General features: G+C 47.0%; 1 protein-coding gene across 1 annotated transcript in view; it reads left to right on the top strand.

Moving 5' to 3' along the window:
• The first annotated feature begins 18298 nt into the window (after positions 1-18298).
• The window catches only part of LOC141201523 (uncharacterized), a 31400-nt gene continuing 23375 nt past the window's right edge, over positions 18299-26323 (top strand). The window contains exon 1 of the mRNA XM_073663525.1: positions 18299-18517. Within this exon, the coding sequence (XP_073519626.1) occupies positions 18434-18517 (84 nt within the window). The 5' untranslated portion in view covers positions 18299-18433. The remainder of the gene's footprint in view (positions 18518-26323) is intronic.

Here is a 26323-nt window from a genome sequence, read left to right as displayed (position 1 = left end):
AGAGACTTAGTTACAGGATCCATCGGTCGTGGTCGGTGACGTCATGTAGATGTGATCGGAGCCTTAGTTACAGGATGCATCGTTCGTGGTTGGTGACGTCTTGTAGATGTGATCGGAGCCTTAGTTACAGGATCTATCGGTCGTGCTCGGTGACGTCTTGTAGATGTGATCGGAGCCTTAGTTACAGGATCCATCGGTCGTGATTGGTGACGTCTTGTAGATGTGATCGGAGTCTTAGTTACAGGATCCATCGGTCGTGGTTGGTGTCATTTTGTCGATGTGATCAGAGCCTTAGTTAAAGGATCCATGTCATGACACAGCTGTTGGGTGGCCACAGATCAGGGGTTCCTATCCTGACCCTAACACTAGGGGGCACCCTAGCTTACCCTATTCCCCAGGATACCTCTGAAGGTGAGGATGCCGAGGCCTCCACTCTCATTCTAACTCCTGAGTTAGCCCTCCGCTTGTTCTCCCCCACTCGGGGAAGAGGGGCGCTACTGTGCACCGAAGTACACCCACCTGAAAAACAGGGTAGCACAGACAGGGATAAACATAACACTCCAGGCACACAAAATATTCTCTCATGGAGAGCAGTGACTATTCCGGCACAGAGTGGGACACAGCGCTGGAGGAGAGAGGAGGTGAGTGTAATTTTTTTGTTTTTGTTTTTTTTGTGAAGTGCTACAAGGATCAGGGGGTGCTAAGCATACCAGGATGAGGGGGGCCATACATACCAGGAGTCGCACTACAGGCACAGTGTGCCGGCTATTAAGGAAAATGAATATTCACTGCTCCCCACGCCTATGGGCGTGGGGAGCAGTGAATATTAATTTTCTTTAGTAGTGGGCACAGTGTAGGCTGCTGCCTCCTGTGCCTCGCTACTCCACCGCTGTCGCTTCCCCTACATACCCCACCACCCACAGCCACAGTATTTATGTATATCGGACTATAAGATGCACCCCCCAACTTTCCTCCAAAATTCTGGAGGAACAAAGTGCGTCTTATAGTCCGAAAAATATGGTAATTTATTTCAGTTCTTCAATACAAAAGTGAAGCTCATATATTATATAGAGTCATTACACACAGAGTGATCTATTATATAGAGTCATTACATACAGAGGGATCTATTATATAGAGTCATTACACACAGAGGGACCTATTATATAGAGTCATTACACACAGAGCGATCTATTATATAGAGTCATTACACGCAGAGGGATCTATTATATAGAGTCATTACACGCAGAGGGATCTATTATATAGAGTCATTACACACAGAGGGATCTATTATATAGAGTCATTACACGCAGAGGGATCTATTATATAGAGTCATTACACACAGAGGGATCTATTATATAGAATCATTACACACAGAGTGATCTATTATATAGAGTCATTACACACAGAGTGATCTATTATATAGAGTCATTACAAGCAGAGGGATCTATTATATAGAGTCATTACACACAGAGGGATCTATTATATAGAGTCATTACACACAGAGTGATTTATTATATAGAGTCATTACACGCAGAGGGATCTATTATATGGAGTCATTACACACAGAGGGATCTATTATATAGAGTCATTACATACAGAGGGATCTATTATATAGAGTCATTACACGCAGAGGGATCTATTATATAGAGTCATTACACGCAGAGGGATCTATTATATAGAGTCATTACACGCAGAGGGATCTATTATATAGAGTCATTACACACAGAGGGATCTATTATATGGAGTCATTACACACAGAGGGATCTATTATATAGAGTCATTACACGCAGAGGGATCAATTATATAGAGTCATTACACGCAGAGAAATCTGTTATATAGAGTCATTACACGCAGAGGGATCTATTATATAGAGTCATTACACGCAGAGTGATCTATTTCACGTGTTTATTTCTGTTAATGTTGATGATTATGGCTTACAGCCAATGAAAACACAAAAGTCATTATCTCAGTAAATTAGAATACTTGATAACAACAGCTTGAAAAATGATTTTAAAATCCGAAATGTTGGCATACTGAAATCTATGTACAGTAAATGCCCTCAATACTTGGTCGGCTCCTTTCACTTCAATTACTGCATCAATGCGGCAATGTGGCATGGAGGGATCAGCCTGTGGCCCTGCTGAGGGGTTATGGAAGCCCAGGTGGCTTTGATAGCAGCCTTCAGCTCGTCTGCATTGTTGGCTCTGGTGTCTCTCATCTTCCTCTTGATAATACCCCATAGATTCTTTATGGGGTTAAGGTCAGGCGAGTTTGCTGCCAATCAAGCACAGTGATACTGTTGTGTGTAAACCAGGTATTGGTACTTTTGGTCGTGTGGACAGGGGCCAAGTCCTGCTGGAGAATGAAATTTCCATCTCCAAACAGCTTGTCGGCAGAGGGAAGCATGAAGAGCTGTAAAATGTCCTGGTAGACGGCTGCGCTGACTTTGGTCTTGATAAAACACAGTGGACCTACACCGACAGATGACATGGCTCCCCAAACCATCACTGATTGTGGAGACTTCACACTAGACCTCCAGCAGCTTGGATTGTGGCCTCTCCACTCTTCCTCCAGACTCTGGGACCTTGATTTCCAAATAAAATGCAAAATTTACTTTCATCTGAAAACAACACCTTGGACCACTTAGAACAGTCCAGGTCTTTTTCTCCTTGGCCCAGGTAAGACGCTTCTGGCATTGTCTATAGGTCATGAGTGGCCTGACACAAGGAATGCGACACTTGTAGCCCTTGTCCTGGATACCTCTGTGTGTGGTGGCTCTTGAAGCAATGACTCCAGCAGCAGTCCACTCCTTGTGAACCTCCCCCAAATTTTTGAATGGCCTTTTCTTAACAGTCATTTCAAGGCTGCGGTTATCCCGGTTGCTTGTGCACCTTTTCCTACCACACTTTTTCCTTCCACTCAACTTTCCATTAATATGCTTGGATACAGCACTCTATGAACATTGAACAGCCAGCTTCTTTAGCAATGACTTTTTGTGGCTTACCCTCCTTGAGTGTGTCAATGACTGCCTTCTGGACATCTGCCAAGTCAGCAGTCTTCCCCATGATTGTGTAGCCTACTGAAACAGACTAAGGGACATTTTATACGCTTAGGAAACCTTTGCAGGTGTTTTTTGTTAATTATTCTAATTTATTGAGATAATGACTTTTGTATTTTCATTGGCTGTAAGCCATAATAATCAACATTAATAGAAATAAACGCTTGAAATAGATCCCTCTGTGTGTAATGACTATATATAATATATGAGTTGTACTTTTTGTATTGAAGAACTGAAATAAATTTACTTTTTGATGATATTCTAATTTTGTGAGAAGCACCTGTAGATACAACCACAACCCCTTTTTGAAGTATAGGAACCGGTTCACAATTATCTCCACCTCCAGGAAAACAGCGAGATAAGGCATCCGCCTTAATGCCCTTGTTCCCCAGCCTATACGTGACAGTGACAAAAAAGTTAAACCTGGTAAAGAATAATGCCCATCTTGCTTATCTGGGCGTTAGACGTTTTGAAGACCCTAGATATACCAGATTCTTATGATCCGTGATTACCATAACCGGATGAAATGCCCCCTCCAAAAAATGACGCCACTCCTCAAAAGCCCACTTGATTGCCAACAGTTCTCTGTTACCAATGTCATAATTTCTCTCAGTGGGCGACAGTTTTTTAGAAAAGTATGCACACGGGTGTCATTTACCAGGACACGCACCCTGCGACAAAACAGCCCCCACCACCACTTCAGACGCGTCAACTTCTACAATGAATGGCTGAGTGACGTCAGGCCGTATGAGAATCGGCGCAGATGCAAAACACTCCTTTAGGGTATTAAATGCCTCCCTGGCTGGACTGAACCATTTAGAATAGTCCGTCCCTTTCCTGGTCATATCCGTCAGAGGTTTGGCTACCACAGAAAAGTTTTTGATGAACTTGCGGTAGTAGTTGGCGAAACCCAAAAACCTTTGTAACGCCTTTAAATCCTCAGGACGCTCCCAATCCAGTACCTCCTGAATTTTTGCCGGATCCATGCGAAAACCGGTGGACGATAAAATATAACCCAAAAAAGGGATTTCCTCAACCAAAATCATGTATTTCTCTGGCTTGACAAATAATTTATTGACTCTGAGTATCTGATGGACCTGCCTGACATGTACCTGATGTGACTCAAGGTCAAGTGAATAAATTAATATGTCATCAAGATAGATCACCACAAATCTACCTGCCAGGTGTCATTAACAAAATGGTGAAAAACGGCTGGAGCATTAGTTAACCCGAATGGCATCACAAGGTTTTCATAATGACCCTCAGGCGTGTTGAAGTCCGTCTTCCACTCGTCCCCCTCTTTAATATGAATGAGGTTATATACCCCCCTGAGATCCAGTTTATAAAACCATTTTGCACCCACAATCTGATTAAATAGGTCGGGATGAGAGGGAGCGGATATGAATCCCAGACCGTGATCAGACTGAGTTTGCGGAAATATAAGCAGGGGCATAACCCCCCCATCTTTCTTCTTAACAAAGAAAAACTTTGCAGCAACAGGGGATGAGGATGGTCTGATATGACCCTTAGCCAAAATTTCCACGATATAGTCCTTCATGGCCTGCCTCTCCGGACCCGAGATACTATACAGTCTGCTCTTTGGCAGCTTGGCTCCAGAAACCAGATTAACAGCGCAGTCATAAGAACGATGGGGAGGGAGTTCTTGACACCCCTGCTCCGAGAACACTTCCTCAAAGTCTAACAGGTATTTAGGCACGGACTGGATATCCACCCTAGCCCGCCGAGTGCCCAAACAGTGACCATGACCATACTCTCTTCATTTAACCACCTCCCACGTCTGCCAATCTACTGCAGGGTTGTGCAGCGTGAGCCCCAGTAGTCCCAGAACCACAGGAGAGGGCAGGCCCTCTAGCACAAAACAGTCAATACATTCTGAGTGTATGGCCCCAACCTGTAAATGTAACCCTCGGATTACTTGAGAAAAATACCCCCGGCTCAAGGGTATGTGTCTGGACAGTGTTTGCGGTTTGAGGCCCTGGGCCTGGACGAACTCAGCGTTAATCAAATTAAACCCCGCCCACTGTCCAGAAAGGCTCAAATGGTCACTTTATTTTTGCCCAGATGGATCTCGGCCGGTAGGAAGAATTGAGAACCACTCACGGAGGCGACACGTACACCTGGGTTGCTAACCTCCCCGCAACCCGAGTTCATTGGTTTCCTGGTGGCTGTTTTACGGCGAGGTAAGGAAGGACAAGCACCTATGTAATGACCCCTCCCTCCACAGTAAAAACACACACAGCCCCTTTATGCCCAAACTCCAGTTTGATCCCTAGAATGAGTTGCCCCACCCAACTGCATGGGCTTCTCAGATGACTCAGACCAGGGTTCCCTTAGCCCTGGATCTCCCACACATTGGGGTGTCCCTTTTTGTCTGTGGCGAAGACGGCGATCAACCCGGATCGCCAGAGACATGGCCACTTCAAGGGAGACTGGAGTCTCATATAATGCAAGGGTATCCAATAACCATGCCGACAGCCCTTGACAAAATTGGCTATGGAGTGCGGGGTCATTACACTTAGTGTCCGTGGACCAACTACGAAACTCAGAGCAATACTCCTCTGCCGGCCGGTCTCCCTGCTGCAGCTGACGTAGCATGGATTCAGCCAGGGAGACACGGTCGGCGTCTGCATATATTAGACCCAGGGTAAGAAAAATTTCCTCCACTGTCCGGAGAGACTGGGAGTCCGGCAGGAGAGAAAAAGCCCATGCTTGGGGTCACCCTAAAGGAGCGCGATTACTATCCCCACCTGTTGCTCCTCGGTACTTGCAGAGGTAGGAAGTAACCGGAAGTAAAGCTTACAGGCCTCCCTGAAAACTACAAACCTGTCACGCCCCCCAGAGAACAATCTTGGCCTCTACTAGGGGTTGCCTGGAAGTAACGGTCCCAAAACCTGACGTGTTAGGGTTCTGAAAAACTACAGTGCGTAAGTCTGCTCACCCTATTCCCCGGGATACCTCTGAAGATGAGGATGCCGAGGCCGCCACCCTCACCCTGAGTTAGCCCTCCACTTGTTCTTCTCCCCCACCCAGGGAAGAGGGGCGCTACTGTGTACTGAAGTACACCCACCCGACAAACAGGGCAACACATACAGGGATAAACAGAAAACTCCAGGCACACAAAATATTCTTTCACAAATAGCAGAGGGAAGCACCGGGGTGTGAAGGTAGAGGGAATAAACTAAAATGGAGAAGGAGCATTAGTTACAGGATCCATCGGTTGTGGTTGGTGATGTCTAGCAGCTGTGATCAGAGCCTTAGTTACAGGATCCATCATTCTTGGTTGTTATCATCTTGTAGATGTGATCAGAGCCTTAGTTACAGGGTCCATCGGTCGTGGTCGGTGACGTCTTGTAGATGTGATCGGAGCCTTAGTTTCAGGATCCATTGGTCGTGGTTGGTGACGTCTTGTAGATGTGATCAGAGCCTTAGTTACAGGATGCATGGGTCGTGGTTGGTGATGTCTTGTAGATGTGATCGGAGCCTTAGTTACAGGATCCATCGGTCGTGGTTGGTGACGTCTTGTAGATGTGATCAGAGCCTTAGTTACAGGATCCATTGGTCGTGGTTGGTGACGTCTTGTAGATGTGATCAGAGCCTTAGTTACAGGATGCATGGGTCGTGGTTGGTGTCGTCTTGTAGATGTGATCGGAACCTTAGTTACAGGATCCATCGGTCGTGGTCGGTGACGTCTTGTAGATGTGATCGGAGCCTTAGTTACAGGATCCATTGGTCGTGGTTGGTGACGTCTTGTAGATGTGATCAGAGCCTTAGTTACAGGATGCATGGGTCGTGGTTGGTGATGTCTTGTAGGTTTGATCTGAGTTTTAGTTACAGGATTCATCGGTTGTGATTGGTGCCGTCATGTAGATGTGATCTGAGCCTTAGTTACAGGATCCATCTGTCATGGTCGGTGTCTGTCTTGTAGATGTGATCGGAGCCTTTGTTACAGGATCCATTGGTCCTAGTCACTGTAGTCTTCTAGATGTGATTGGAGCCTTAGTTACAGGATCCATCGGTCGTGGTTGGTGACGTCTTGTAGATGTGATCGGAGCCTTAGTTACAGGATCCATCTGTCATGGTTGGTGTCTGTCTTGTAGATGTGATCGGAGCCTTTGTTACAGGTTCCATTGGTCCTAGTCACTGTAGTCTTGTAGATGTGATTGGAGCCTTAGTTACAGGATCCATCGGTCGTGGTTGGTGACATCTTGTAGATGTGATCGGAGCCTTAGTGACCGGATCCATCGGTCGTGGTTGGTGACGTCTTGTAGATGTGATCGGAGCCTTAGTTACAGGATCCATCGGTCGTGGTTGTTGATGTCTTGTAGATGTGATCCGAGCCTTAGTTACAGGATCCATCAGTTGTGGTTGGTGACGTCTTGTAGATGTGATTGGAGCCTTAGTTACAGGATCCATAGTTCGTGGTTGGTGTCATCATGTAGATGTGATCGGAGCCTTAGTTACAGGATCCATCGGTCGTGGTTGGTGACGTCTTATAGATGTGATCGGACACTTAGTTACAGGATCTATCGGTTGTGGATGGTGACATCTTGTAGATGTGATCGGAGCCTTAGTTACAGGATCCATCGGTCGTGGTCGGTGATGTCTTGTAGATGTGATCGGAGCCTTAGTTACAGGATCCATCGGTCGTGGTCGGTGACGTCTTGTAGATGTGATCGGAGCCTTTGTTACAGGATCCCTCGGTCATGGTTGTTGATGTCTTGTAGATGTGATCCGAGCCTTAGTTACAGGATCCATCAGTTGTGGTTGGTGTGCCATCTGGGCCGGGGGATTTGTCAATGTTTAATTTGCTGAGACGCAGGCGTACTTATTTTTGCGTTAAACTAGTTATATCAGGTGGTGAACTTTGATTTTTGCCTTGTTGAAAGATCCCTAGATGATTCATTGGTGAACACGGATGAAAAGTGACTGCTTTGTATCTCCGCCTTTTCTTTGTCCTCTATAATTATTTTGTTATTATTGTCTTTTAAGGGGCTGATACCATCCGTTTTTTTTTATTTTTGGCATTGGGATTTTTGGGGATTTATTTTAATGTCTCTGGTAATTTGTTTCTCTGTAGATAACTTTGCTACCCTGATTTTCTTTTTTACATTTCTTATTGAGATCTTTAGGCTATGTTCATACATTGCATTTTTGCTGCATTTTTTCCCGCAGGCAACACCTGCCCTCTTGGCAGTAGAGAAGCTACCTCAAAAAAGCAGGTTTTGCTGCGTTTTTTGTGCTTTTTTTACAGCGTTTTTGTCACTGTACATTTGTCTCTTTTGCATGCTGATAAAGTTTAATGCAAAAAAAAAATCTTATTCAACTTCCTCAGGTTTTGGCATCAAAAACACTGCAAAACCTGACACCTGCGTTTTTGCAGTGTTTTTTGCACTACTCATTGCTTTCAATGGGTGAAAAAGGCTGAAAATACGCTGAAAGAAGTGACATGCTGTATTTTTCAAGAACCAAGGTATTGCACGAAAGATTGAGGACAAAAAAAAAAACAAGCTATGTGCATGAGATTTCTGAAATCTCATACACTTTGCTGGTACGGTAAAATGCAGCTGAAAATTTGCATAAAAATGCATTAAAAAAACACTGAAAAATTGCAACGTGTGAACATAGCCTTATACTCCTGAAATGCTATTTCTGTATTCTCAGCCTTCAAGATTTGGAATGCTCTTTGTTTTTGTCTTATTAAACTTTGTACTGTCTTATTTATCTGACGCGCCCCCTGGGCCGTGGGGTACCCGGTGCCAGGACGGTAGATGCTGTGGGGATGTCACAGTGGCGGTGACCCGGTCTGTGACCCAGGGCGGTCAATAAAAAGGGGTTATTGATAGGGGATTTATAGTGATTGTATAAAGTTCGTGACGCCACCGGTGGTATGCGGCTAAGGGAGCCGCCGCTCCGGAGCAGTCCTCTGGAGCTGATGTTACTGCAGCAGGGATGGTGTGGCTCTCCACAGGTAGAGCTTAGCTCCAGGGCAGTGTAGATGTTATGGGTTATGCTGGGCGTTGTAGTGCAGGGGTTGATGGCACAGCAATAATCAGTCCACAACCTAATGGCGGTTTCCTCTTAGCTTTACTGGTGGTGATTACACAAGCCGGGACTAGGGTACTGGCTAGAAGTGGAAGTCCGGGCAGCCTGGAAGCAAGTAAAGAATCCTCTTTGCCAGGTGAAGTTGGAGGCCTTCCCTTTCCACTAAACTCTTTGGCCCTGCTGCTTGTAGCTGTGCTGTGGCCCTCGTCCCTGAGTGCAATGTCTTTTTGCTCACCCGTATGGCAGGCAGCTCGGGTCTTGCTGATGCGTCGCTCCCACGTGGCGGTGCTGGGCCCTGCGAAGCTGCTGAGCCTCCGGGCGTCTGATGGGGCCAGGAGACCTGCAATCTCCTGCCCTCCGGTTTCTGCTGCTGGGCCTTCGGTGCCCCCACAGCCTCGGACTCCGGTGTCCAGTTCCTCTGTGCTGGTTCTTCTGGGGTGAGCTGCTGAACAGCTCCAGTCCCCAGCTCCTCTCTCCTCAACGTCCTGACTTCAACTCCTCACACTAAGACTAACTAACCCCACCTCCAGATCCCAGTTGCCAAGGGGAGAAACTCCCCTTGCTGGTCTGGAGCCAGGAAAGTGTTGTATGCTTAGTAAAACCTGATTAGGGGACCCCTGCTTGCTTCCAGGCATGGCATCACCTCTTGTGAGAGAGGCAATGCCACTGTGGCAACCAGACCCCTGGAGTGCCACATTCCCCCCTAGTTAACTTCAGTACTCCCGGACTGAGGATACCTTTTAAAATTAACAAATAACAATTCACATTACAAACAGGTTACAAAATCAATAATTACAAAAACCCAACAAAAATTGAAAGCAGTCACTGCGGCGCTTAGTCCTTACGCCACAATCCTGGTAACTGTAATTTGGCTGGTGGGAACCGCATCAACCCACTTTGTGCATCGTCCCTGGGCGTGGCTTCAGGGCACTCTTTCGTTGGGCCTGGTCTCCAGCCACGCCTGCGGTTTATTTTCTAGGCCTATTAGAAACTATTTTCAATAATGTCCTGACCACACCTAGTCCTGTGGCCCAATTGTCCATAAATTCAACAAATATACTTTTGCAAGACTATTTAATGGGTACAACTATAAACAACATACACTTTAGTTCTCTTATACTTTATACTTTAGTTTCTCCAGCGAGCAGGGAGCTGACCTTTTGGACTCCTGGTCGATCTACATAGTACGTTAGTTGTCACTGCCCTACGCTGGTCCCTAGTGTCTACCCCTGGTGTGGTGGGTTCAGTGTGATCTACACTACGGGTAGTCTGAGGTAACACCGGTAGGCTGGGTAATCTCCTACAAATTCTTTGGCTCACCCTGGGTACTACAGGTTCACTGCTAGCAGAGGGTAGATTCTCCTGATCTGCTGCTGATGAAGCATCTGTCTCTGGGGCCGACTGGTCTTCCAGATGTTCTGGAGCCTCTGCAGCTTCCGGTGAGGCCGCTTGGATAAAGGTCAGGACCGGTACCACAATCGCTTTGTTCACCTGCGTCCAAGACCGGGGAAATTCTCTGAGGACTGTCTGAACCGTTTCTTCCACCTCTTCTGTGGGCTGAGGGCTGTCTTGATCTTCTTTGTGTTTCATCTGTTCAGGACATATCTTCAAGTGATCTCTTGAGACTGCCGCTGAAGTTTCCCCTCCATCTTTGCTGATGAGGCACACTTTGGTGTTGTCGTAATTTGAGGGTAGGACGGTGTATGGCTCAACCTCCCACTGGTCATCTAACTTGTGGACTCGTCTTTTCCTCTTAAGTACCTGTTCTCCAGGTGATAAGGGAACGGCAGGTGCATGCTGATTATAAGTTTTCTCTTGCTTCTGTCTTGCCTGGGACAAACTTCTCTCAACACATTCTTGCACCTTGCGGTATTGTTGCTGCCGCTCGGTATCCCAATCCGCATCTGGTGAGGTCGTCTCTGGTGTTAAGACTCCCATGTCTAAGTCGATGGGTAGTCTACCAGGTCTTGCTCTCATCAGGTAAGCAGGTGTACAGTTGGTGGAGTTCACCGGGATGTGATTATATAGGTCCACCAAATCTGGTAACTTCTCTGGCCACAGGCTACGTTCTTTAAGGGGCAACGTCTTCAACAGGTCTATCACCTCCTGGTTCATCTTTTCACACAACCCATTGGTCTGGGGATGATACGGCGTCGTCCTTATTTTCTTGCAACCGTACAAGTTACAGAATTCCTGGAACACCTCTGCTTTAAAGGCTGGACCTTGGTCGGTAAGCACCCGTTCAGGGTAACCGTGCGGGCCACAAAAGTGCTGTTGGAACGCTTTGGCTGCCGTCTGAGCCGCCTGGTCTTTTACTGGCACTACTACCAGGAACCGGGAGTAGTGGTCTACTATGGTTAGCGCGTAGACATAGCCTGACCTGCTTGGGGCTAGCTTCATGTGGTCCAAGGCTACCAGTTCTAGTGGCTGTTTGGTGATGATGGGCTGCAGGGGAGCCCTCTGGCTGTCACGGTCTTTTCGTCTCAGGTTGCATGGACCACATTCTCGACACCATCTCTCGATTGCTTTCCTCATGACAGGCCAGTAGAATTGCTCACGTAACAGGACTTCCAACTTCTTCCACCCGAAGTATCCTGCTCCATCGTGGTACGCTTCTAAGACCATTGACGCATCCCGCCTCTGGACTACCACCTGCCAGACCAGTTCATGTGTCCGGGAGTTGATGCTTCTTCGACACAGCTTTCCTTTGTAGATGAACAGTTTGCCCTTCTCCTTCCACAACTGTTCGGTCTCCTGTGGAGCATCTGGATCAGGGTATGAGTCAGCTTGCATCAGCAACTCCTTGACTAGGCGGACAGCCGGGTCGCTATCCTGCGTTTCTGCCCATCCATGGTGGGGCAATGGGTTGAACATGGCCTCTCTGTTGGTGGAGCTCTTGTCCCTTACATAGTGGGAGTACTGGGTCACCCCATGACGATGGAAAGCGGGTATCTCTATCTCCTCCAGCTCTTCCAGGACTTCTCCCCCATCTGGCAAGTTGGGCATCCTAGACAGCGCATCAGCATTTGCATTTTTATGCCTCGCCCGATACTTGATGGTAAACTCGTAGTTAGACAGTCGGGCCATCCATCTTTGCTCTAGGGCACCAAGCCTCGCAGTCTCCTGGTGCGTCAGCGGGTTATTGTCCGTGAAGACTGTAAATTTGGAGGAGGCGAGATAGTGCTTGAAGCGCTCTGTTACAGCCCAGACTATGGCGAGAAACTCCAACTTGAAGTAACTGTAGTTGTCGGGGTTCCTTTCCGAGGGCCGGAGCTTCCTGCTGGCATAGGCAATCACTCTCTCTCTGCCTTGCTGTACCTGGGACTGCACCGCTCACAATCTCACGTTGCTGGCATCTGAATGGAGTATAAAGGGTTGGCCATAGTCGGGGTAGGCCTGGACTTCGTCTCCGGTCAGAGCCATCTTCAGTCAGGTGAAAGATTCGTCTTCTGGTTTACCCTATTTGAACGGAGGTTTCGGGTTCTTGGCCTTCTTGGACTGGCCTACCAGGAGGTCCTGCATGGGTGCTGCTATCTTGGTGAAACCCTTGATAAATCTCCTGTAGTAGCCTACCAGCCCGAGGAACTGCCGCACTTCCTTGATAGTGGAGGGTCTTAGCCAGTCCTTGATTACGGTGACTTTTTCAGGGTCTGGCGCTACACCTTCAGCGCTTACCATATGAACTAGGTACTGCACCTTGGGCTTCAACAGGTGGCATTTGGACAGCTTTACCTACAGGCCAAAACCAGATAGGGCTTCAAACACCTCGGCCAGGTGCTCCAGGTGGTCTTCATATGTCTTCGAGTAGACAATTACGTCGTCCAGGTACAGCAGGACAGTTTCGAAGTTCTTGTGTCCTAGGCATCACGCCATTAACTGCTGGAAGGTTCCTGTGGCATTGCAGAGCCCGAATGGCATGCAGTTGAACTCGCTGAGGCCCACTGGTGTTGTAAACGCGGTCTTTTCTTTGTCCGCCTCTGCCACAGGAACCTGCCAGTACCCACTATTGAGATCCAAAGTGGAGAAATAATTAGCAGATCTTAGTGCAGCTATTTAGTACTGTACATAGGAGGGGAGAGAGGGGCTGATATGGATGGAGTGCAAAGAGTGTGTGCAAGGACTGTGGATGTGAGTGAGTGCAGCTGCCAGAATAGAAATTATACAAGTAAACATGATGAATACTTGATGCAGTGCAAATGATCTGGTTTCTTTGAATGTCTTACCTGCTCCTGCCCTTTCTGCTATGTTTAATGGCAAGGCATTTTGAAAAAATGGCACTTGGACAAAATGTACATAAATGCTCCCCGCCCCTGCATAAATCCTTCCCCAAAGCTCTGTCTGAATATTTAGGAGAGTTTGCTCTCTATTACTAAATTAGCTCGTTACTAGTGATGAGCAAGCTCTAAAATGCTGGAAGTGCTCGTTGCTCGGGCCGAGTAAATCGTAATGCTCGGGTGCTCGACCCGAGCAATGAGCCCAATCTAAGTCAATGGGAAACTCGAGCATTCTTCTGGCGGCCCCCACCTCGGAGGTCTGCAGGGGGCCTAAAAATTGCCCAAATCGATGGGAACAGTGCTCAAATTACATGGGAAGACCCCTGGAAGCATCTCTGACTCCCAGGTCACTGCTGTGAACAATGTTGTCAGAGTATTACATCACGTTTACGGACTCACAATAAAACATACAAAAACAAAGCCAAAATGGATTTTCCCGGAAAAAAAGCGTTAAAAGGACATTCTTTCCAGGGTAATGGCTTGTATACAAAGCAAAAAAAAACCACACAAAAAAGTGCTCCTCCACACCTTGGGCTATGTTCACATGCATTTTTGTAGTTTTGCATCGCTTTCCATGGTGAAAAATACATTCACCGGTAAATATCATTTTAACATTTTACTAACTTACCTACCCATGTGGTATGTGAGACATGATCAGACACATCCTCTTTCATTTATGAAGGAGGGACTCTGAAAGTCACAAAGCCTATTTTTATAGGGCCGTCAGGCGGCCCTTAGTATTGTTAAAGGGCCAGCAGTCAGCCCTCACTATTGTTAAGACGACACCGACCACGACTGATGGATCCTGTAACTAAGGCTCCGATCACATCTACAAGAAGTCACCAACCACGACCGATGGATCCTGTAACTAAGGCTCCGATCACATCTACAAGATGACACCAACCACGACCGATGGATCCTGTAACTAAGGCTCCGATCACATCTACAAGACGACACCGACCATGACCGATGGATCCTGTAACTAAGGCCCCAATCACATCTACAAGACATCACCAACCACGACTGATGGATCCTGTAACTAAGGCTCCAATTACATCTACAAGAAGTCACCGACCACGACCGATGGATCCTGTAACTAATGCTCCGATCACATCTACAAGACGTCACCGACCACGACCGATGGATCCTGTAACTACACTGTGTGCCAAATTATTAGGCAAATGAGTATTTTGATCACATGATACTTTTTATACATGTTGTCCTACTCCAAGCTGCATAGGCTTGAGAGACAACTACCAATTAAGTAAATCTGGTGATGTGCATCTCTGTAATGAGGAGGGGTGTTGACTAATGACATCAACACCCTATATAAGGTGTGCTTAATTATTAGGCAACTTCCGTTCCTTTGGAAAAATGGGTCAGAAGAGAGATTTGACGGGCTCTGAAAAGTCCAAAATTGTGAGATGTCTTGCAGAGGGATGCAGCAATCTTGAAATTTCCAAACTTTTGAAGTGTGGTCACCGAACAATCAAGCGTTTCATGGCAAATAGCCAACAGGGTCGCAAGAAGCGTGTTGGCCAAAAAAGGCGCGAAATAACTGCCCATCAATTGAGGAAAAATCAAGCGTGAAGCTGCCAAGATGCCATTCGCCACCAGTTTTGCCATATTTCATAGCTGCAACGTTACTGGAGTATCAAAAAGCACAAGGTGTGCGATACTCAGGGACATGGCCAAGGTAACGAAGGCTGAAAAACGACCACCTTTGAACAAGAAACATAAGATAAAACGTCAATAATAGACCAAGAAATATCTTAAGACTGATTTTTCAAAGGTTTTATGGACTGATGAAATGAGAGTGACTCTTGATGGGCCAGAGGCTGGATCAGTAAAGGGCAGAGAGCTCCACTCCGACTCAGATGCCAGCAAGGTGGAGGTGGGGTACTGGTATGGGCTGGTATCATCAAAGATGAACTTGTGGGACCTTTTCGGGTTGAGGATAGAGTTAAGCTCAACTCCCAGACCTACTGCCAGTTTCTGGAAGACAACTTTTTCAAGCAGTGGTAGAGGAAGAAGTCGGTATCGTTCAAGAAAAACATGATTTTCATGCAGGACAATGCTCCATCACATGCATCCAACTACTCCACAGCGTGGCTGGCCAGTAAAGGTCTAAAAGAAAAAAAATTAATGACATGGCCCCCTTATTCACCTGATCTGAAACCCATAGAGAACCTGTAGTCCATCATAAAATGTGAGATCTACAGGGAGGGAAAACAGTACACCTCTCGGAACAGTGTCTGGGAGGCTGTGGTGGCTGCTGTACGCAATGTTGATCGAAAACAGATCAAGCAAGTGACAGAATCTATAGATGGAAGGCTGTTGAGTGTCATCATAAAGAAAGGTGGCTATATTGATCACTGATTTTTTTAGATTTTGTTTTTGCATGTCAGAAATGTTTATTTCTAAATTTTGTGCACTGATATTGGTTTACCTGGTGAAAATAAAAAAGTGAGATGAGATTATATTTGATTTTTATTAAGTTGCCTAATAATTCGGCACAGTAAAAGTTACCTGCACAAACAGATATCCTCCTAAGATAGCCAAATCTAAAAAAAAAAAACCTCCAACTTCCAAAAATATTAAGCTTGGATATTTATGAGTCTTTTGGGTTGATTGAGAACATATTTGTTGATCATTAATAAAAATAATACTCTAAAATGCAACTTGCCTAATAATTCTGCACACAGTGTAAGGCTCTGATCACATCTACAAGACGACACCGACCACGACCGATGGATCCTGTAACTAAGACTCCGATCACATCTACAGAGGTCACCGACCACGACTGATGGATCCTGTAACTAAGGCTCCGATCACATCTACAAAACGTCACCGACCACGACCGATGGATCCTGTAACTAAGAATCCGATCACATCTACAAGAAGTCCACGACCGATGGATCCTGTAACTAAGGCTCCGATCACATCTACAAGACATCACCGACCACGACCGATGGATCCTGTAACTAAGGCTCCGATCACATCAACAAGACGTCACCGACCACAACCGATGGATCCTGTAACTAAGGCTCCGATCACATCTACAAGACGTCCCCGACCACGACCGATGGATCCTGTAACTAAGGCTCCGTTCACATCTACAAGACGTCACCAACCACGAGCGATGTATCCTGTAACTAAGGCTCCGATCACATCTACAAGACGTCACCGACCACGACCGATGGATCCTGTAACTAAGGATCCGATCACATCTACAAGACGTCCATGACCGATGGATCCTGTAACTAAGGCTCCGATCACATCTACAAGATGTCACTGACCACGACCGATGGATCCTGTAACTAAGGCTCCGATCACATCTACAAGACGTCACCGACCACGACGGATGGATCCTGTAACTAAGGCTCCGATCACATCTATAAGACGTCACCGACCACAACCGATGGATCCTGTAACTAAGGCTCCGATCACATCTACAAGACGTCACGGACCACGACCGATGGATGCTGTAACTAAGGCTCCGATCACATCTACAAGAAGTCACCGACCACGACCGATGGATCCTGTAACTAAGGCTCCAATCACATCTACAAGACGTCACCGACCGCGACCGATGGATCCTGTAACTAAGGGTCCGATCACATCTACAGGACGTCACCGACCACGACCGATGGATCCTGTAACTAAGGCTCCGATCACATCTACAAGACGTCACCGACCGCGAGCGATGGATCCTGTAACTAATGCTCCGATCACATCTACAAGACGTCACCGACCGCGAGCGATGGATCCTGTAACTAAGGCTCCAATCACATCTACAAGACGTCACCAGCCACGACCGATGGATCCTGTAACTAAGGCTCCGATCACATCTACAAGACGACACCGACGACGACCGATGGATCCTGTAACTAAGGCTCCGATCACATCTAGAAGACGTCACCGACCACGACGGATGGATCCTGTAACTAAGGCTCCGATCACATCTATAAGACGTCACCGACCACAACCGATGGATCCTGTAACTAAGGCTCCGATCACATCTACAAGACGTCACGGACCACGACCGATGGATGCTGTAACTAAGGCTCCGATCACATCTACAAGAAGTCACCGACCACGACCGATGGATCCTGTAACTAAGGCTCCAATCACATCTACAAGACGTCACCGACCGCGACCGATGGATCCTGTAACTAAGGGTCCGATCACATCTACAGGACGTCACCGACCACGACCGATGGATCCTGTAACTAAGGCTCCGATCACATCTACAAGTCGTCACCGACCGCGAGCGATGGATCCTGTAACTAATGCTCCGATCACATCTACAAGACGTCACCGACCGCGAGCGATGGATCCTGTAACTAAGGCTCCAATCACATCTACAAGACGTCACCAGCCACGACCGATGGATCCTGTAACTAAGGCTCCGATCACATCTACAAGACGACACCGATCACGAGCGATGGATCCTGTAACTAAGGCTCCGATCACATCTAGAAGACGTCACCGATCACGAGCGATGGATCCTGTAACTAAGGCTCCGATCACATCTACAAGACGTCACCGACCACGAGCGATGGATCCTGTAACTAAGGCTCCGATCACATCTACAAGACGTCATCGACCACTGATGGATCCGGTCTCTCGGCCTCTGGTCTCCTCCTGGAATCCCCTCAGTGCTGACGTCACACAGATCCTGTTCTGTCTCCAGGAATATAATCTGCGGGGAATGTTCTCTGCTCTGTATATAATGTCTCCTGGGCGCAGGTCTCTGTATAATGGCTGATAACAGAGAGAACAGAGATCCAGGATAAGTATGAAGCGTCTGCTGCACTGAGGGGGAGGAGCTGTGGTGACGTCATCATTATCACAGGTCCTTCACCACTTCTCTCCTGAGCTCCGCCCCCTGATCACATGGCGGTGATGTCACCACAGGTCCTCTAGCTCTCAGTGTAGATCTCCGTCCTGGTTGTGTGCAGCTTTTGCTCTCTGTTATCAGCCGGCAGGACGAGATCCCTTCAGCTGATCCAGTGCTCATCCCTCCTTCTCCTGAATGACCCCGAGGATGGACGAGGACGAGACCACCAGAAGATTATTACACTTCACCCTGGAGATCATCTCCCTGCTGAGCGGAGAGGTAACTCCTCTACATTTCTATCAGCTTTATTGTGTTATGTAACAAGTCCGACATCAGGTTTTGCTATCTGATCTGAGAGCAGCATGATGTGGGGGCAGAGACCCTGATTCCAGCGATCGGTCGCTGGGCTGCTCGCTGCAGTTCTGATGAAATCCCTGTTTTTTTCTGCTGTAGCTCTAGTAGTGCTCTGAGCTCTGTATAGCTCCACCCACAGCCCTGATTGGCCGCTCTCTGTACACTGTGCATAGGCAGAAAGCTGCCAGTCAGTGGCAATAACTTAGTGACAGATTCCATTTAACCTCTTCATGACATTCACCGTACATGCAGCACCTGATGCAAGCAATCCAGAGTATTAGATCAGCGATCCGGGCAGGAAAAGTTGATGTCCCGTCCAGAGACAAGGTAAATTAGTGTAAAAAAAAAAAGTTTTTAAAATTTGTAAAAACATTTTAAAAAAAACAACAACAAAGAAAGGAAAAATTATTAATTAAATACACATATTTACATAAAAATAAATAAAGTACACTTTTGGTATCGCTGTGTCCGGAACGACCCGATCTATAAAACTGTCCCACTAGTTAACCCCTTCAGTGAACACGGTAAAAAAACAAAGCAAAAAACGAAGCAAAAAACAATTCTTTATCACCATACCGCCAAACAAAAATTGTAATAACACGCGATCAAAAAGGCGAATGTAAATAAAAATGATACCGCTGAAAACTCCATCTTGTCCCGCAAAAAAACAAGCCGCCATACAGCTCCATCAGCTTAAAAATAAAAAAGTTATAGCTCTCAGAATAAAACGATGCAAAAAAAATTGTTTTCTATAAAATAGCTTTTATTGTGTAAAAGCGCAAAAACATCGAAAAATGATATTAATGTGGTACCGCTGTAAACGTACTGACCTGAAGAATAAAGCTGCCTTATCAATTTTACCACACGCGGAACAGAATAAAAAAAACATAAAAAAAAATTCTGAAAGTTCTGTTTTTTGTTTATTCTGCCTCCCAAAAATTGGAATAGAAAGTGATCAAAAAATGGCACGTGCCTGAAAATGGCACCAATAAAAACGTCAACTCGTCCCGCAAAAAACAAGCCGTCAAATGACTCTGTCTGCCAAAATCTGGAAAAATTATAGCTCTCAAAATATGGCGATGCAAAAACTAGATTTTTTTTTTAAAAAAATGCGTCTTTTAGTGTGTGACAGCTGTCAGTCATAAAAACCCGATATCATTCTGGTATCACTGTAATCGCACCGACCCGAAGAATAAAGTCGTCTAATCACTTATACCGCATGAGGGACGGCGTAAAAAATAAACTCTAGGGTTAGGGCTGGGTTCGGGGTTGGGATTTTTTTCAAAAGTAAAAAAAAAAAAAGATGACGATATGGCGACTAGTGTTGAGCGCAAGTGCTCGCTACTTGAGTTTGCATCGGGTGCTCGGGTATGCACCAAGTATAGCGGGTGCTCGAGTCTCCGCCCCATATGCATTGTGGCCAAAAAAACCTCGCGGGGATTGCCTGCCATGCACAAGCGATCCCCGCATGTTTTTTTTGGGGTGTCTAATAACCATGAAACATGCGAGCGGGGACTCGAGCACTCGCGATACATGGTGCATACCCGAGTACCTGATGCAAAATCATGTAGCGAGCACTAATGACAACTTATTCAATATGATGACCTAATATTATCAAATTCTGTGTCGTACCTTTGGGTTCAAAATGTTCACTATACCCCTTAATAAAATCCTTGAGGGGTCTAGTTTCCAAAATGGTGTCACTTGTGGGGGGTTTCCACTGTTTAGGCACATCAGGGGCTCTCCAAACGCAACATGGCATCGCTAATTATTCAAGCAAATTTTACATTCAAAAAGTCAAATGGCGCTCCTTCTCTTCCGAGCCCTGCCGTGCGCCCAAACAGTGGTTTTTCCTCACATATGGGGTATCTGTGTGCTCAGGGGAAATTGCACAACAAATTTTGGGGTCCATTTTTTCCTGTTACCCCTGCGAAAAAAAAAAAATTGGGTCTAAAGTAACATCTTTGTAAAAAAAGTTAAATGTTAATTTTTTTCTTCCACATTCCAAAATTTCCTGTGAAGCACCTGAAATAAAGTTCTTGAATGTGGTTTTGAGCACCTTGAGGGGTGCAGTTTTTAGAATGGTGTCACTTTTGGGTATTTTCTGTCATAAAGGCCCCTCAAAGTGACTTCAAATGTGATGTGGTCCCTAAAAAAATGGTTTCGTAAATTTTGTTGTAAAAAAGAGAAATCGCTGGTCAACTTTTAACCCTTATAGCTCCCTAACAAAAAAAATTTTGGTTCCAAAATTGTGCTGATGTAAAGTAGACATGTGGGAAATGTTATTTATTAACTATTTTGTGTGACATATCTCTCTGATTTAAGGGCATAAAAATTCAAATTTTGAAAATTGCTAAAGTTTCCAAATTTTCACCAAATTTCCATTTTTTTCACAAATAAACGCAAGTGATATCGAAGAAATTTTATCACAATCATGAAGTACAATATGTCACGAAAAAACAGTCTCAGAATCAGGGGGATCCGTTGAAGCTCCAGAGTAATTACCTCATAAAGTGACAGTGGTCAGAATTGTAAAAATTGGCCTGGTCATTAACGTGCAAACCACCCTCGGGGGTAAAGGGGTTAATATTAATGATATAACTTAATATTCAGAAGAATTAAAGGGGTATTCCCATCTCCAAGATCCTATCCCTATGGGATACCGGATATATAGTGTGTTTCATATAAATGCTGTGTTTTTTTTGTGTAAACAGGCAGCACAAAAAGGGTTAATCTTCCTCTAACAGGCTTGATCATGTGACCCAGCTCTGTTTAATATGCAGAAGCTTCTGGAAAAACGCCTCTGGGCAGTCAGCCAATGACTGCAGCTCTAACAGTCACATGAGAGTGGGAGGAGTTAAATCCTGTGAGGTAGTTAAGGATTGAAGAGGCAGTTGGTGGTCAGACATTTTGAGAAGAGGAAGCCATTTTGTAGGTGAAGGAGTTACCTACCTTCTCCCTGACTGCTGCGCTTAAAAAGGGGACAGACACAATAAGGGGAGCTGATAGTCTTCATATTAGGAAGAATTACCTCAGGGCAGAAACAGAGCACAGCGCTGAGGAAGAAATATTCAGATTTGATGAAACCAGAGGTTTCCAGGATCTGCCTGTCTGCAGGTGCAGAACAATATTCAACCATGAGTGTCATCCTGTACCTCAGCTCCCTACCGCTTGTGAATAAGGCTATGTGCCCACGATGCAGAAATGAAGCAGAAATTTTCCTGACCATTTCTGCATCTCCTTGTCAGAAAAATGCATGCGGATTGTGCATGCATTTTTCCTGCAGAATACATGCGGATTCACATGCGTTCCCCCATGCGTTTCTGCATGTGGATTGACAAGCGCTTTCCAGGCGATTTTAGCATCACTTGGAAAGTGCTTGACAACTAGGCATGGATTTATATAGTGTGAACCGAGAGAGTGGTAAAAATAAAAAATACATGTATACTTTACCCTCCGATGGCCCCCGGTGTCCCGCTCATTCCGTTCTCCCTCGCCGGCCACTTTGAATTGAAAGACCTGCCGACATCAGCGTCACGTGACCCGTCACATGACTCTGACGTCAGCGCAGGTCCTTCAACTCACTGCAAAGTGCCGGGAACCAAGCGGGAGCGCTGCGCGGGCCGACAGAAGGTAAATATACATTTATTTTTTATTTTATCCTTTTTTTTACAGATTTTTTAATGGTAACTGGGTGCGGATGAGACTCTCCTCTCCTCCACACCTGGGTACCATCCGCACATTAGAACGCGCCAATTACGCAAGTACAGATGCAGTCTTGCGGAATTGGCGCGTTCTAATGCAAGTCAATGGTGGCGAAAACGCAGCGTTTCCGCAAAATTAATGGACATGCTGCGGATTTTTGAGCACAGCGTTTACGCTGCGGAAAAATCTGCATCATGGGCACAGCACATGCGGATTTCAATTGGGGAACATTGCTGCCCTTCTACCATGCGTTTTTAATGCGTTTCCGCGGCGTTTACGCAGCTGCAAGAACGCAGCTTAAACGCATTAAAAACGCATCGTGTGAACTCAGCCTGAGTATCATCCTGTAGCTCAGCTCCCTACCGTTTGTGAATAAGGCATTGTGCCCACGATGCAGAAATGAAGCAGAAATTTTCCTGACCATTTCTGCATCTCCTTGCCAGAAAAATTCATGAAGATTCTATGTGCGTTTTTGATGCGTTTTTGACGCTTTTTTGATGCGTTTTTTGATGCGTTTTGTAAACGTTTTTTAAGCGTTTTTGAAGCCAAATAAAGTTAGTGGGAAAAAAAAAAGGCCAATAATGTCATTTCCTAGTCAAACCCCTATTCACCATTTTGGAAATATTCAGGATGCCACAAGAACTGCAGCCCCTGTAATTAATATAAAAAATATATATACACATATGACGCGCCCCTGGGCCTGTGTCGCGCTGCGTTGCGCACGCGGGAGCTTACCCGGAGCCGGATCTGTTGAGGGTTGTAGTCTCGTGGCGGTGACCCGGTCCGTGCCCAGGGAGTCAGACTAAGTGGCGCTGTATTAGCGGTAGATGTTGGACGACTACGCCACCCGTTGAGTACAGCTAAGGAGCTGCTGCTGCAGGGCAGACCGCTGAGGCCGGTGGTAGGATTGTGCAGCGTGATAGTATAACCCCCAACGGGAGGGGTATGGCCTCAGGGCAGCCGACGTGGATGATGGGGGTAGCAGGAACCACTCGGAGACGGTACGGTGTAGTTCAGGGTCTTTACTGGTGACAAAGATAGACCCTCCCGGAGTACTGGCTAGCGATTGGGGCCTGGTCAGTCCTTGAGCAGATGGGATCTCCCCTGGCCAGGCGGAGTTGTAGGCCTCCCAAACTAACGATACTCTTCTGGCTACTTGCTAGAGGCGGGTATAAGTAGCCCACGTCCCTGAGTGTACCGTGTGGTGCTCACCCGTATGGCCGGTGACTCGGGGCCTTCTAATGGCTTCCGCTCCACGATGGCGGAGCTGGTCCCACGCGTGTGACCGTGCCTTCGGGTTTCTGGGCCAGAGGACCTGCAATCCCCTGCCGGTCGGTTTCTGCTGCTGGGTAAAGATTAGTCCCCACAGCCTCGGACTCCGGGTCCGGTGATAACTTCTCAGTCAGGGCGAGCTCTGCAGCTGCCAGCCCCTGACTCCTTGTAGTACTGCTCCCACAGAGCTCCTGATGTTCTTTTCCTATATCTGCTTCTCTGTCTCTTCTTCTTCTCTACTCACTCACCCTGCCTCAGCCCCAGGTTTATATAGGGGAAGTTCTTCCCCTCCCAGGACTGGGCAGGAGGTGTGGCATGCATAAGATCTCTGACCAAGAGACCTCCCACCTGCTCTCAGACATAACATTGCTGTTACTGTGGAAACCAGACCCCTGGGGTGCCACATTCCCCCCTAGAGAAATTTAGTACTCCGGGACTAAACATATTTTTAGAAAAACATAACAAGGTATAAACATTAATAATACAACAAGAAAAACACATAAAGATGGTCACGGCGTGTCCGCAACCGGGTGCAGTCTTTGAAGAAAAGCAAGGTGTCCATTTCACCAAAACAGGGAGACGTAACCAGGTAGGGGTCTGTCCTGACCCGAGTCCTTAACAGTCTTTAGTCCATCCCTAGGTTACGCTCCAACCATGTACAAAGGATTCCCGGTAAATACACCAAGGACTCCTATAAATAACTAGAAACACATAATTATACACAAGCAACAAGAAAAACAGGTAACCATAAATAAAACAATTTATACACTTCAAATCCTCCAACGTGCGGGTAACTGGCCTCTAGTGGCCCTAGTGGACCTACGGAGCTGACTGTCTGGCCCTGAACTACAGGGTGTAGGAGCTGTCAAGGGTAAACTGAGCAGCTGTCCACGGGCCCTTTGGCTCACTAGAGGTATGGCAGGTTCACTATAAGCAGAGGGTTGATCCTCCTGGTCTGCTGGTGTGGGGTCTTTTGCCTCCTGGACCGGCTGTTCTTCCAGCTCTACCTGTTGCTCCGTAGGTGCTTGGGATGATGGTTGGAGGAAGGTGAGTACGGGTACCACAACTGCACCATTGACTTGAGTCCAAGACCGAGGGAAGTCTCCGAGCACAGTACTAACCATATCTTCCCTTTCCTCTACGGGTCGATGGTCTTCTTGTTCCTCTTCAGGGTTCCATAGCTGTTCAGGACACTTTTTCAGGTGATCCCGGGATACAATGGCTATGGTCTCCCCTCCGTCTTTACTGATGGTACAGACCTTCGGGTTCTCGTGGCTTGAGGGCAGTACGGTGTACGGGTCCTTCTCCCACTGGTCGTCCAACTTGTGGAGCCGTCTTTTCCTCTTCAAGACCTGCTCTCCGGGTACCAGGGGAACAGCGGGAGCATACTGGTTGTAAGTTTTCTCTTGTCTTTCCCTAGCTTGACAGAGACTTCGCTCCACACTCTCCTGTACTTTTCGGTACTGCTGCTGCCTCTCTGTGTCCCAGTCTGCTTCTGGTGAAGTGTCCTCGGGTGTCAGGACTCCCATTTCCAGGTCAACAGGTAACTTACCAGGTCTCGCCCTCATTAGGTAAGCCGGGGTACAGTTGGTGGAACCTACCGGGATGTAGTTGTATAGGTCCACCAGATCGGGCAGCTTCTCAGGCCACAGACTGCGTTCTTCCAGGGGCAACGTTTTCAGAAGATCCATTACCACCTGGTTCATTTTCTCACAAAGTCCATTAGTTTGCGGATGATAGGGTGTCGTCCTTATCTTCCGGCAGCCATACAGATTGCAGAATTCCTGGAAGACCTCCGCTTCAAAGGTAGGTCCCTGGTCCGTCAGCACTTGGTCCGGGTACCCGTGCGGACGGCAGAAGTGCTGCTGGAAGGCTCTAGCTGCTGTTTGAGCCGTTAAGTCCTTGACGGGGACGACAACCAAGAACCGGGAGTAATGATCCACGATGGTTAACGCGTAGACGTAGCCACTTCTGCTTGGGGTCAGTTTTACATGATCCAAGGCTACCAGTTCCAACGGCTGCCAGGTGACGATGGACTGCAGGGGAGTCTTCTGGCTGGCACGGTCCTTCCTTCTTAGGTTGCACGGGCCACAGTCTCTGCACCACCTCTCGATGGTTCCCCTCATGCCTACCCAGTGGAACCGCCCGCGCAGCAGGAACTCTAGCTTCTTCCATCCGAAGTGTCCAGCCCCGTCGTGGTATGCCTCCATCACCATGGCTGCGTCTCTTCGTGGCACCACTACTTGCCAGATTAGTTCATGCGTCCGGGAGTTAACCATTCGGCGGCACAACTTCCCCTTATAAAGGAACAGTCGACTCTTCTCAGCCCACAGTTGCTTGGCTTCCTCCGGAGCGTCTGGGTCAAGGTGAGCCTCTGGCCGAGTCAGCATCTCCTTCACCAGTCGGACGGCAGGGTCACTGTCTTGCGTTTCCGCCCAGTTGTAGTGAGGCAAGGGGTTAAACGTAGCGGCTTGCTTACTCCTTACCCGGTGGGAATACTGGATAGTCCCATGACGGTGGAACGCGGGGAGTTCGACTTCTTCCAGTCCCTCTGGATCTTCTCCTACGTCCGGTAGGTTTGGCATCCTGGACAGGGCGTCCGCGTTGGTATTGGAGCGTCCTGCCCGGTATTTGATTGTGAACTCGTAGTTGGACAGACGGGCCATCCATCTCTGCTCTAGGGCACCGAGTCTTGCTGTGTCCAGGTGTGTCAACGGGTTGTTATCCGTGTACACGGTGAACCGGGAAGAAGCG

This window comes from Phyllobates terribilis, unplaced genomic scaffold (assembly GCF_046119375.1).
Source record: "Phyllobates terribilis strain yellow unplaced genomic scaffold, ASM4611937v1 Scaffold_117__1_contigs__length_5270597, whole genome shotgun sequence".
Classification (NCBI taxonomy): domain Eukaryota; kingdom Metazoa; phylum Chordata; class Amphibia; order Anura; family Dendrobatidae; genus Phyllobates; species Phyllobates terribilis.
This window is presented reverse-complemented; position numbering and strand designations above follow the sequence as displayed.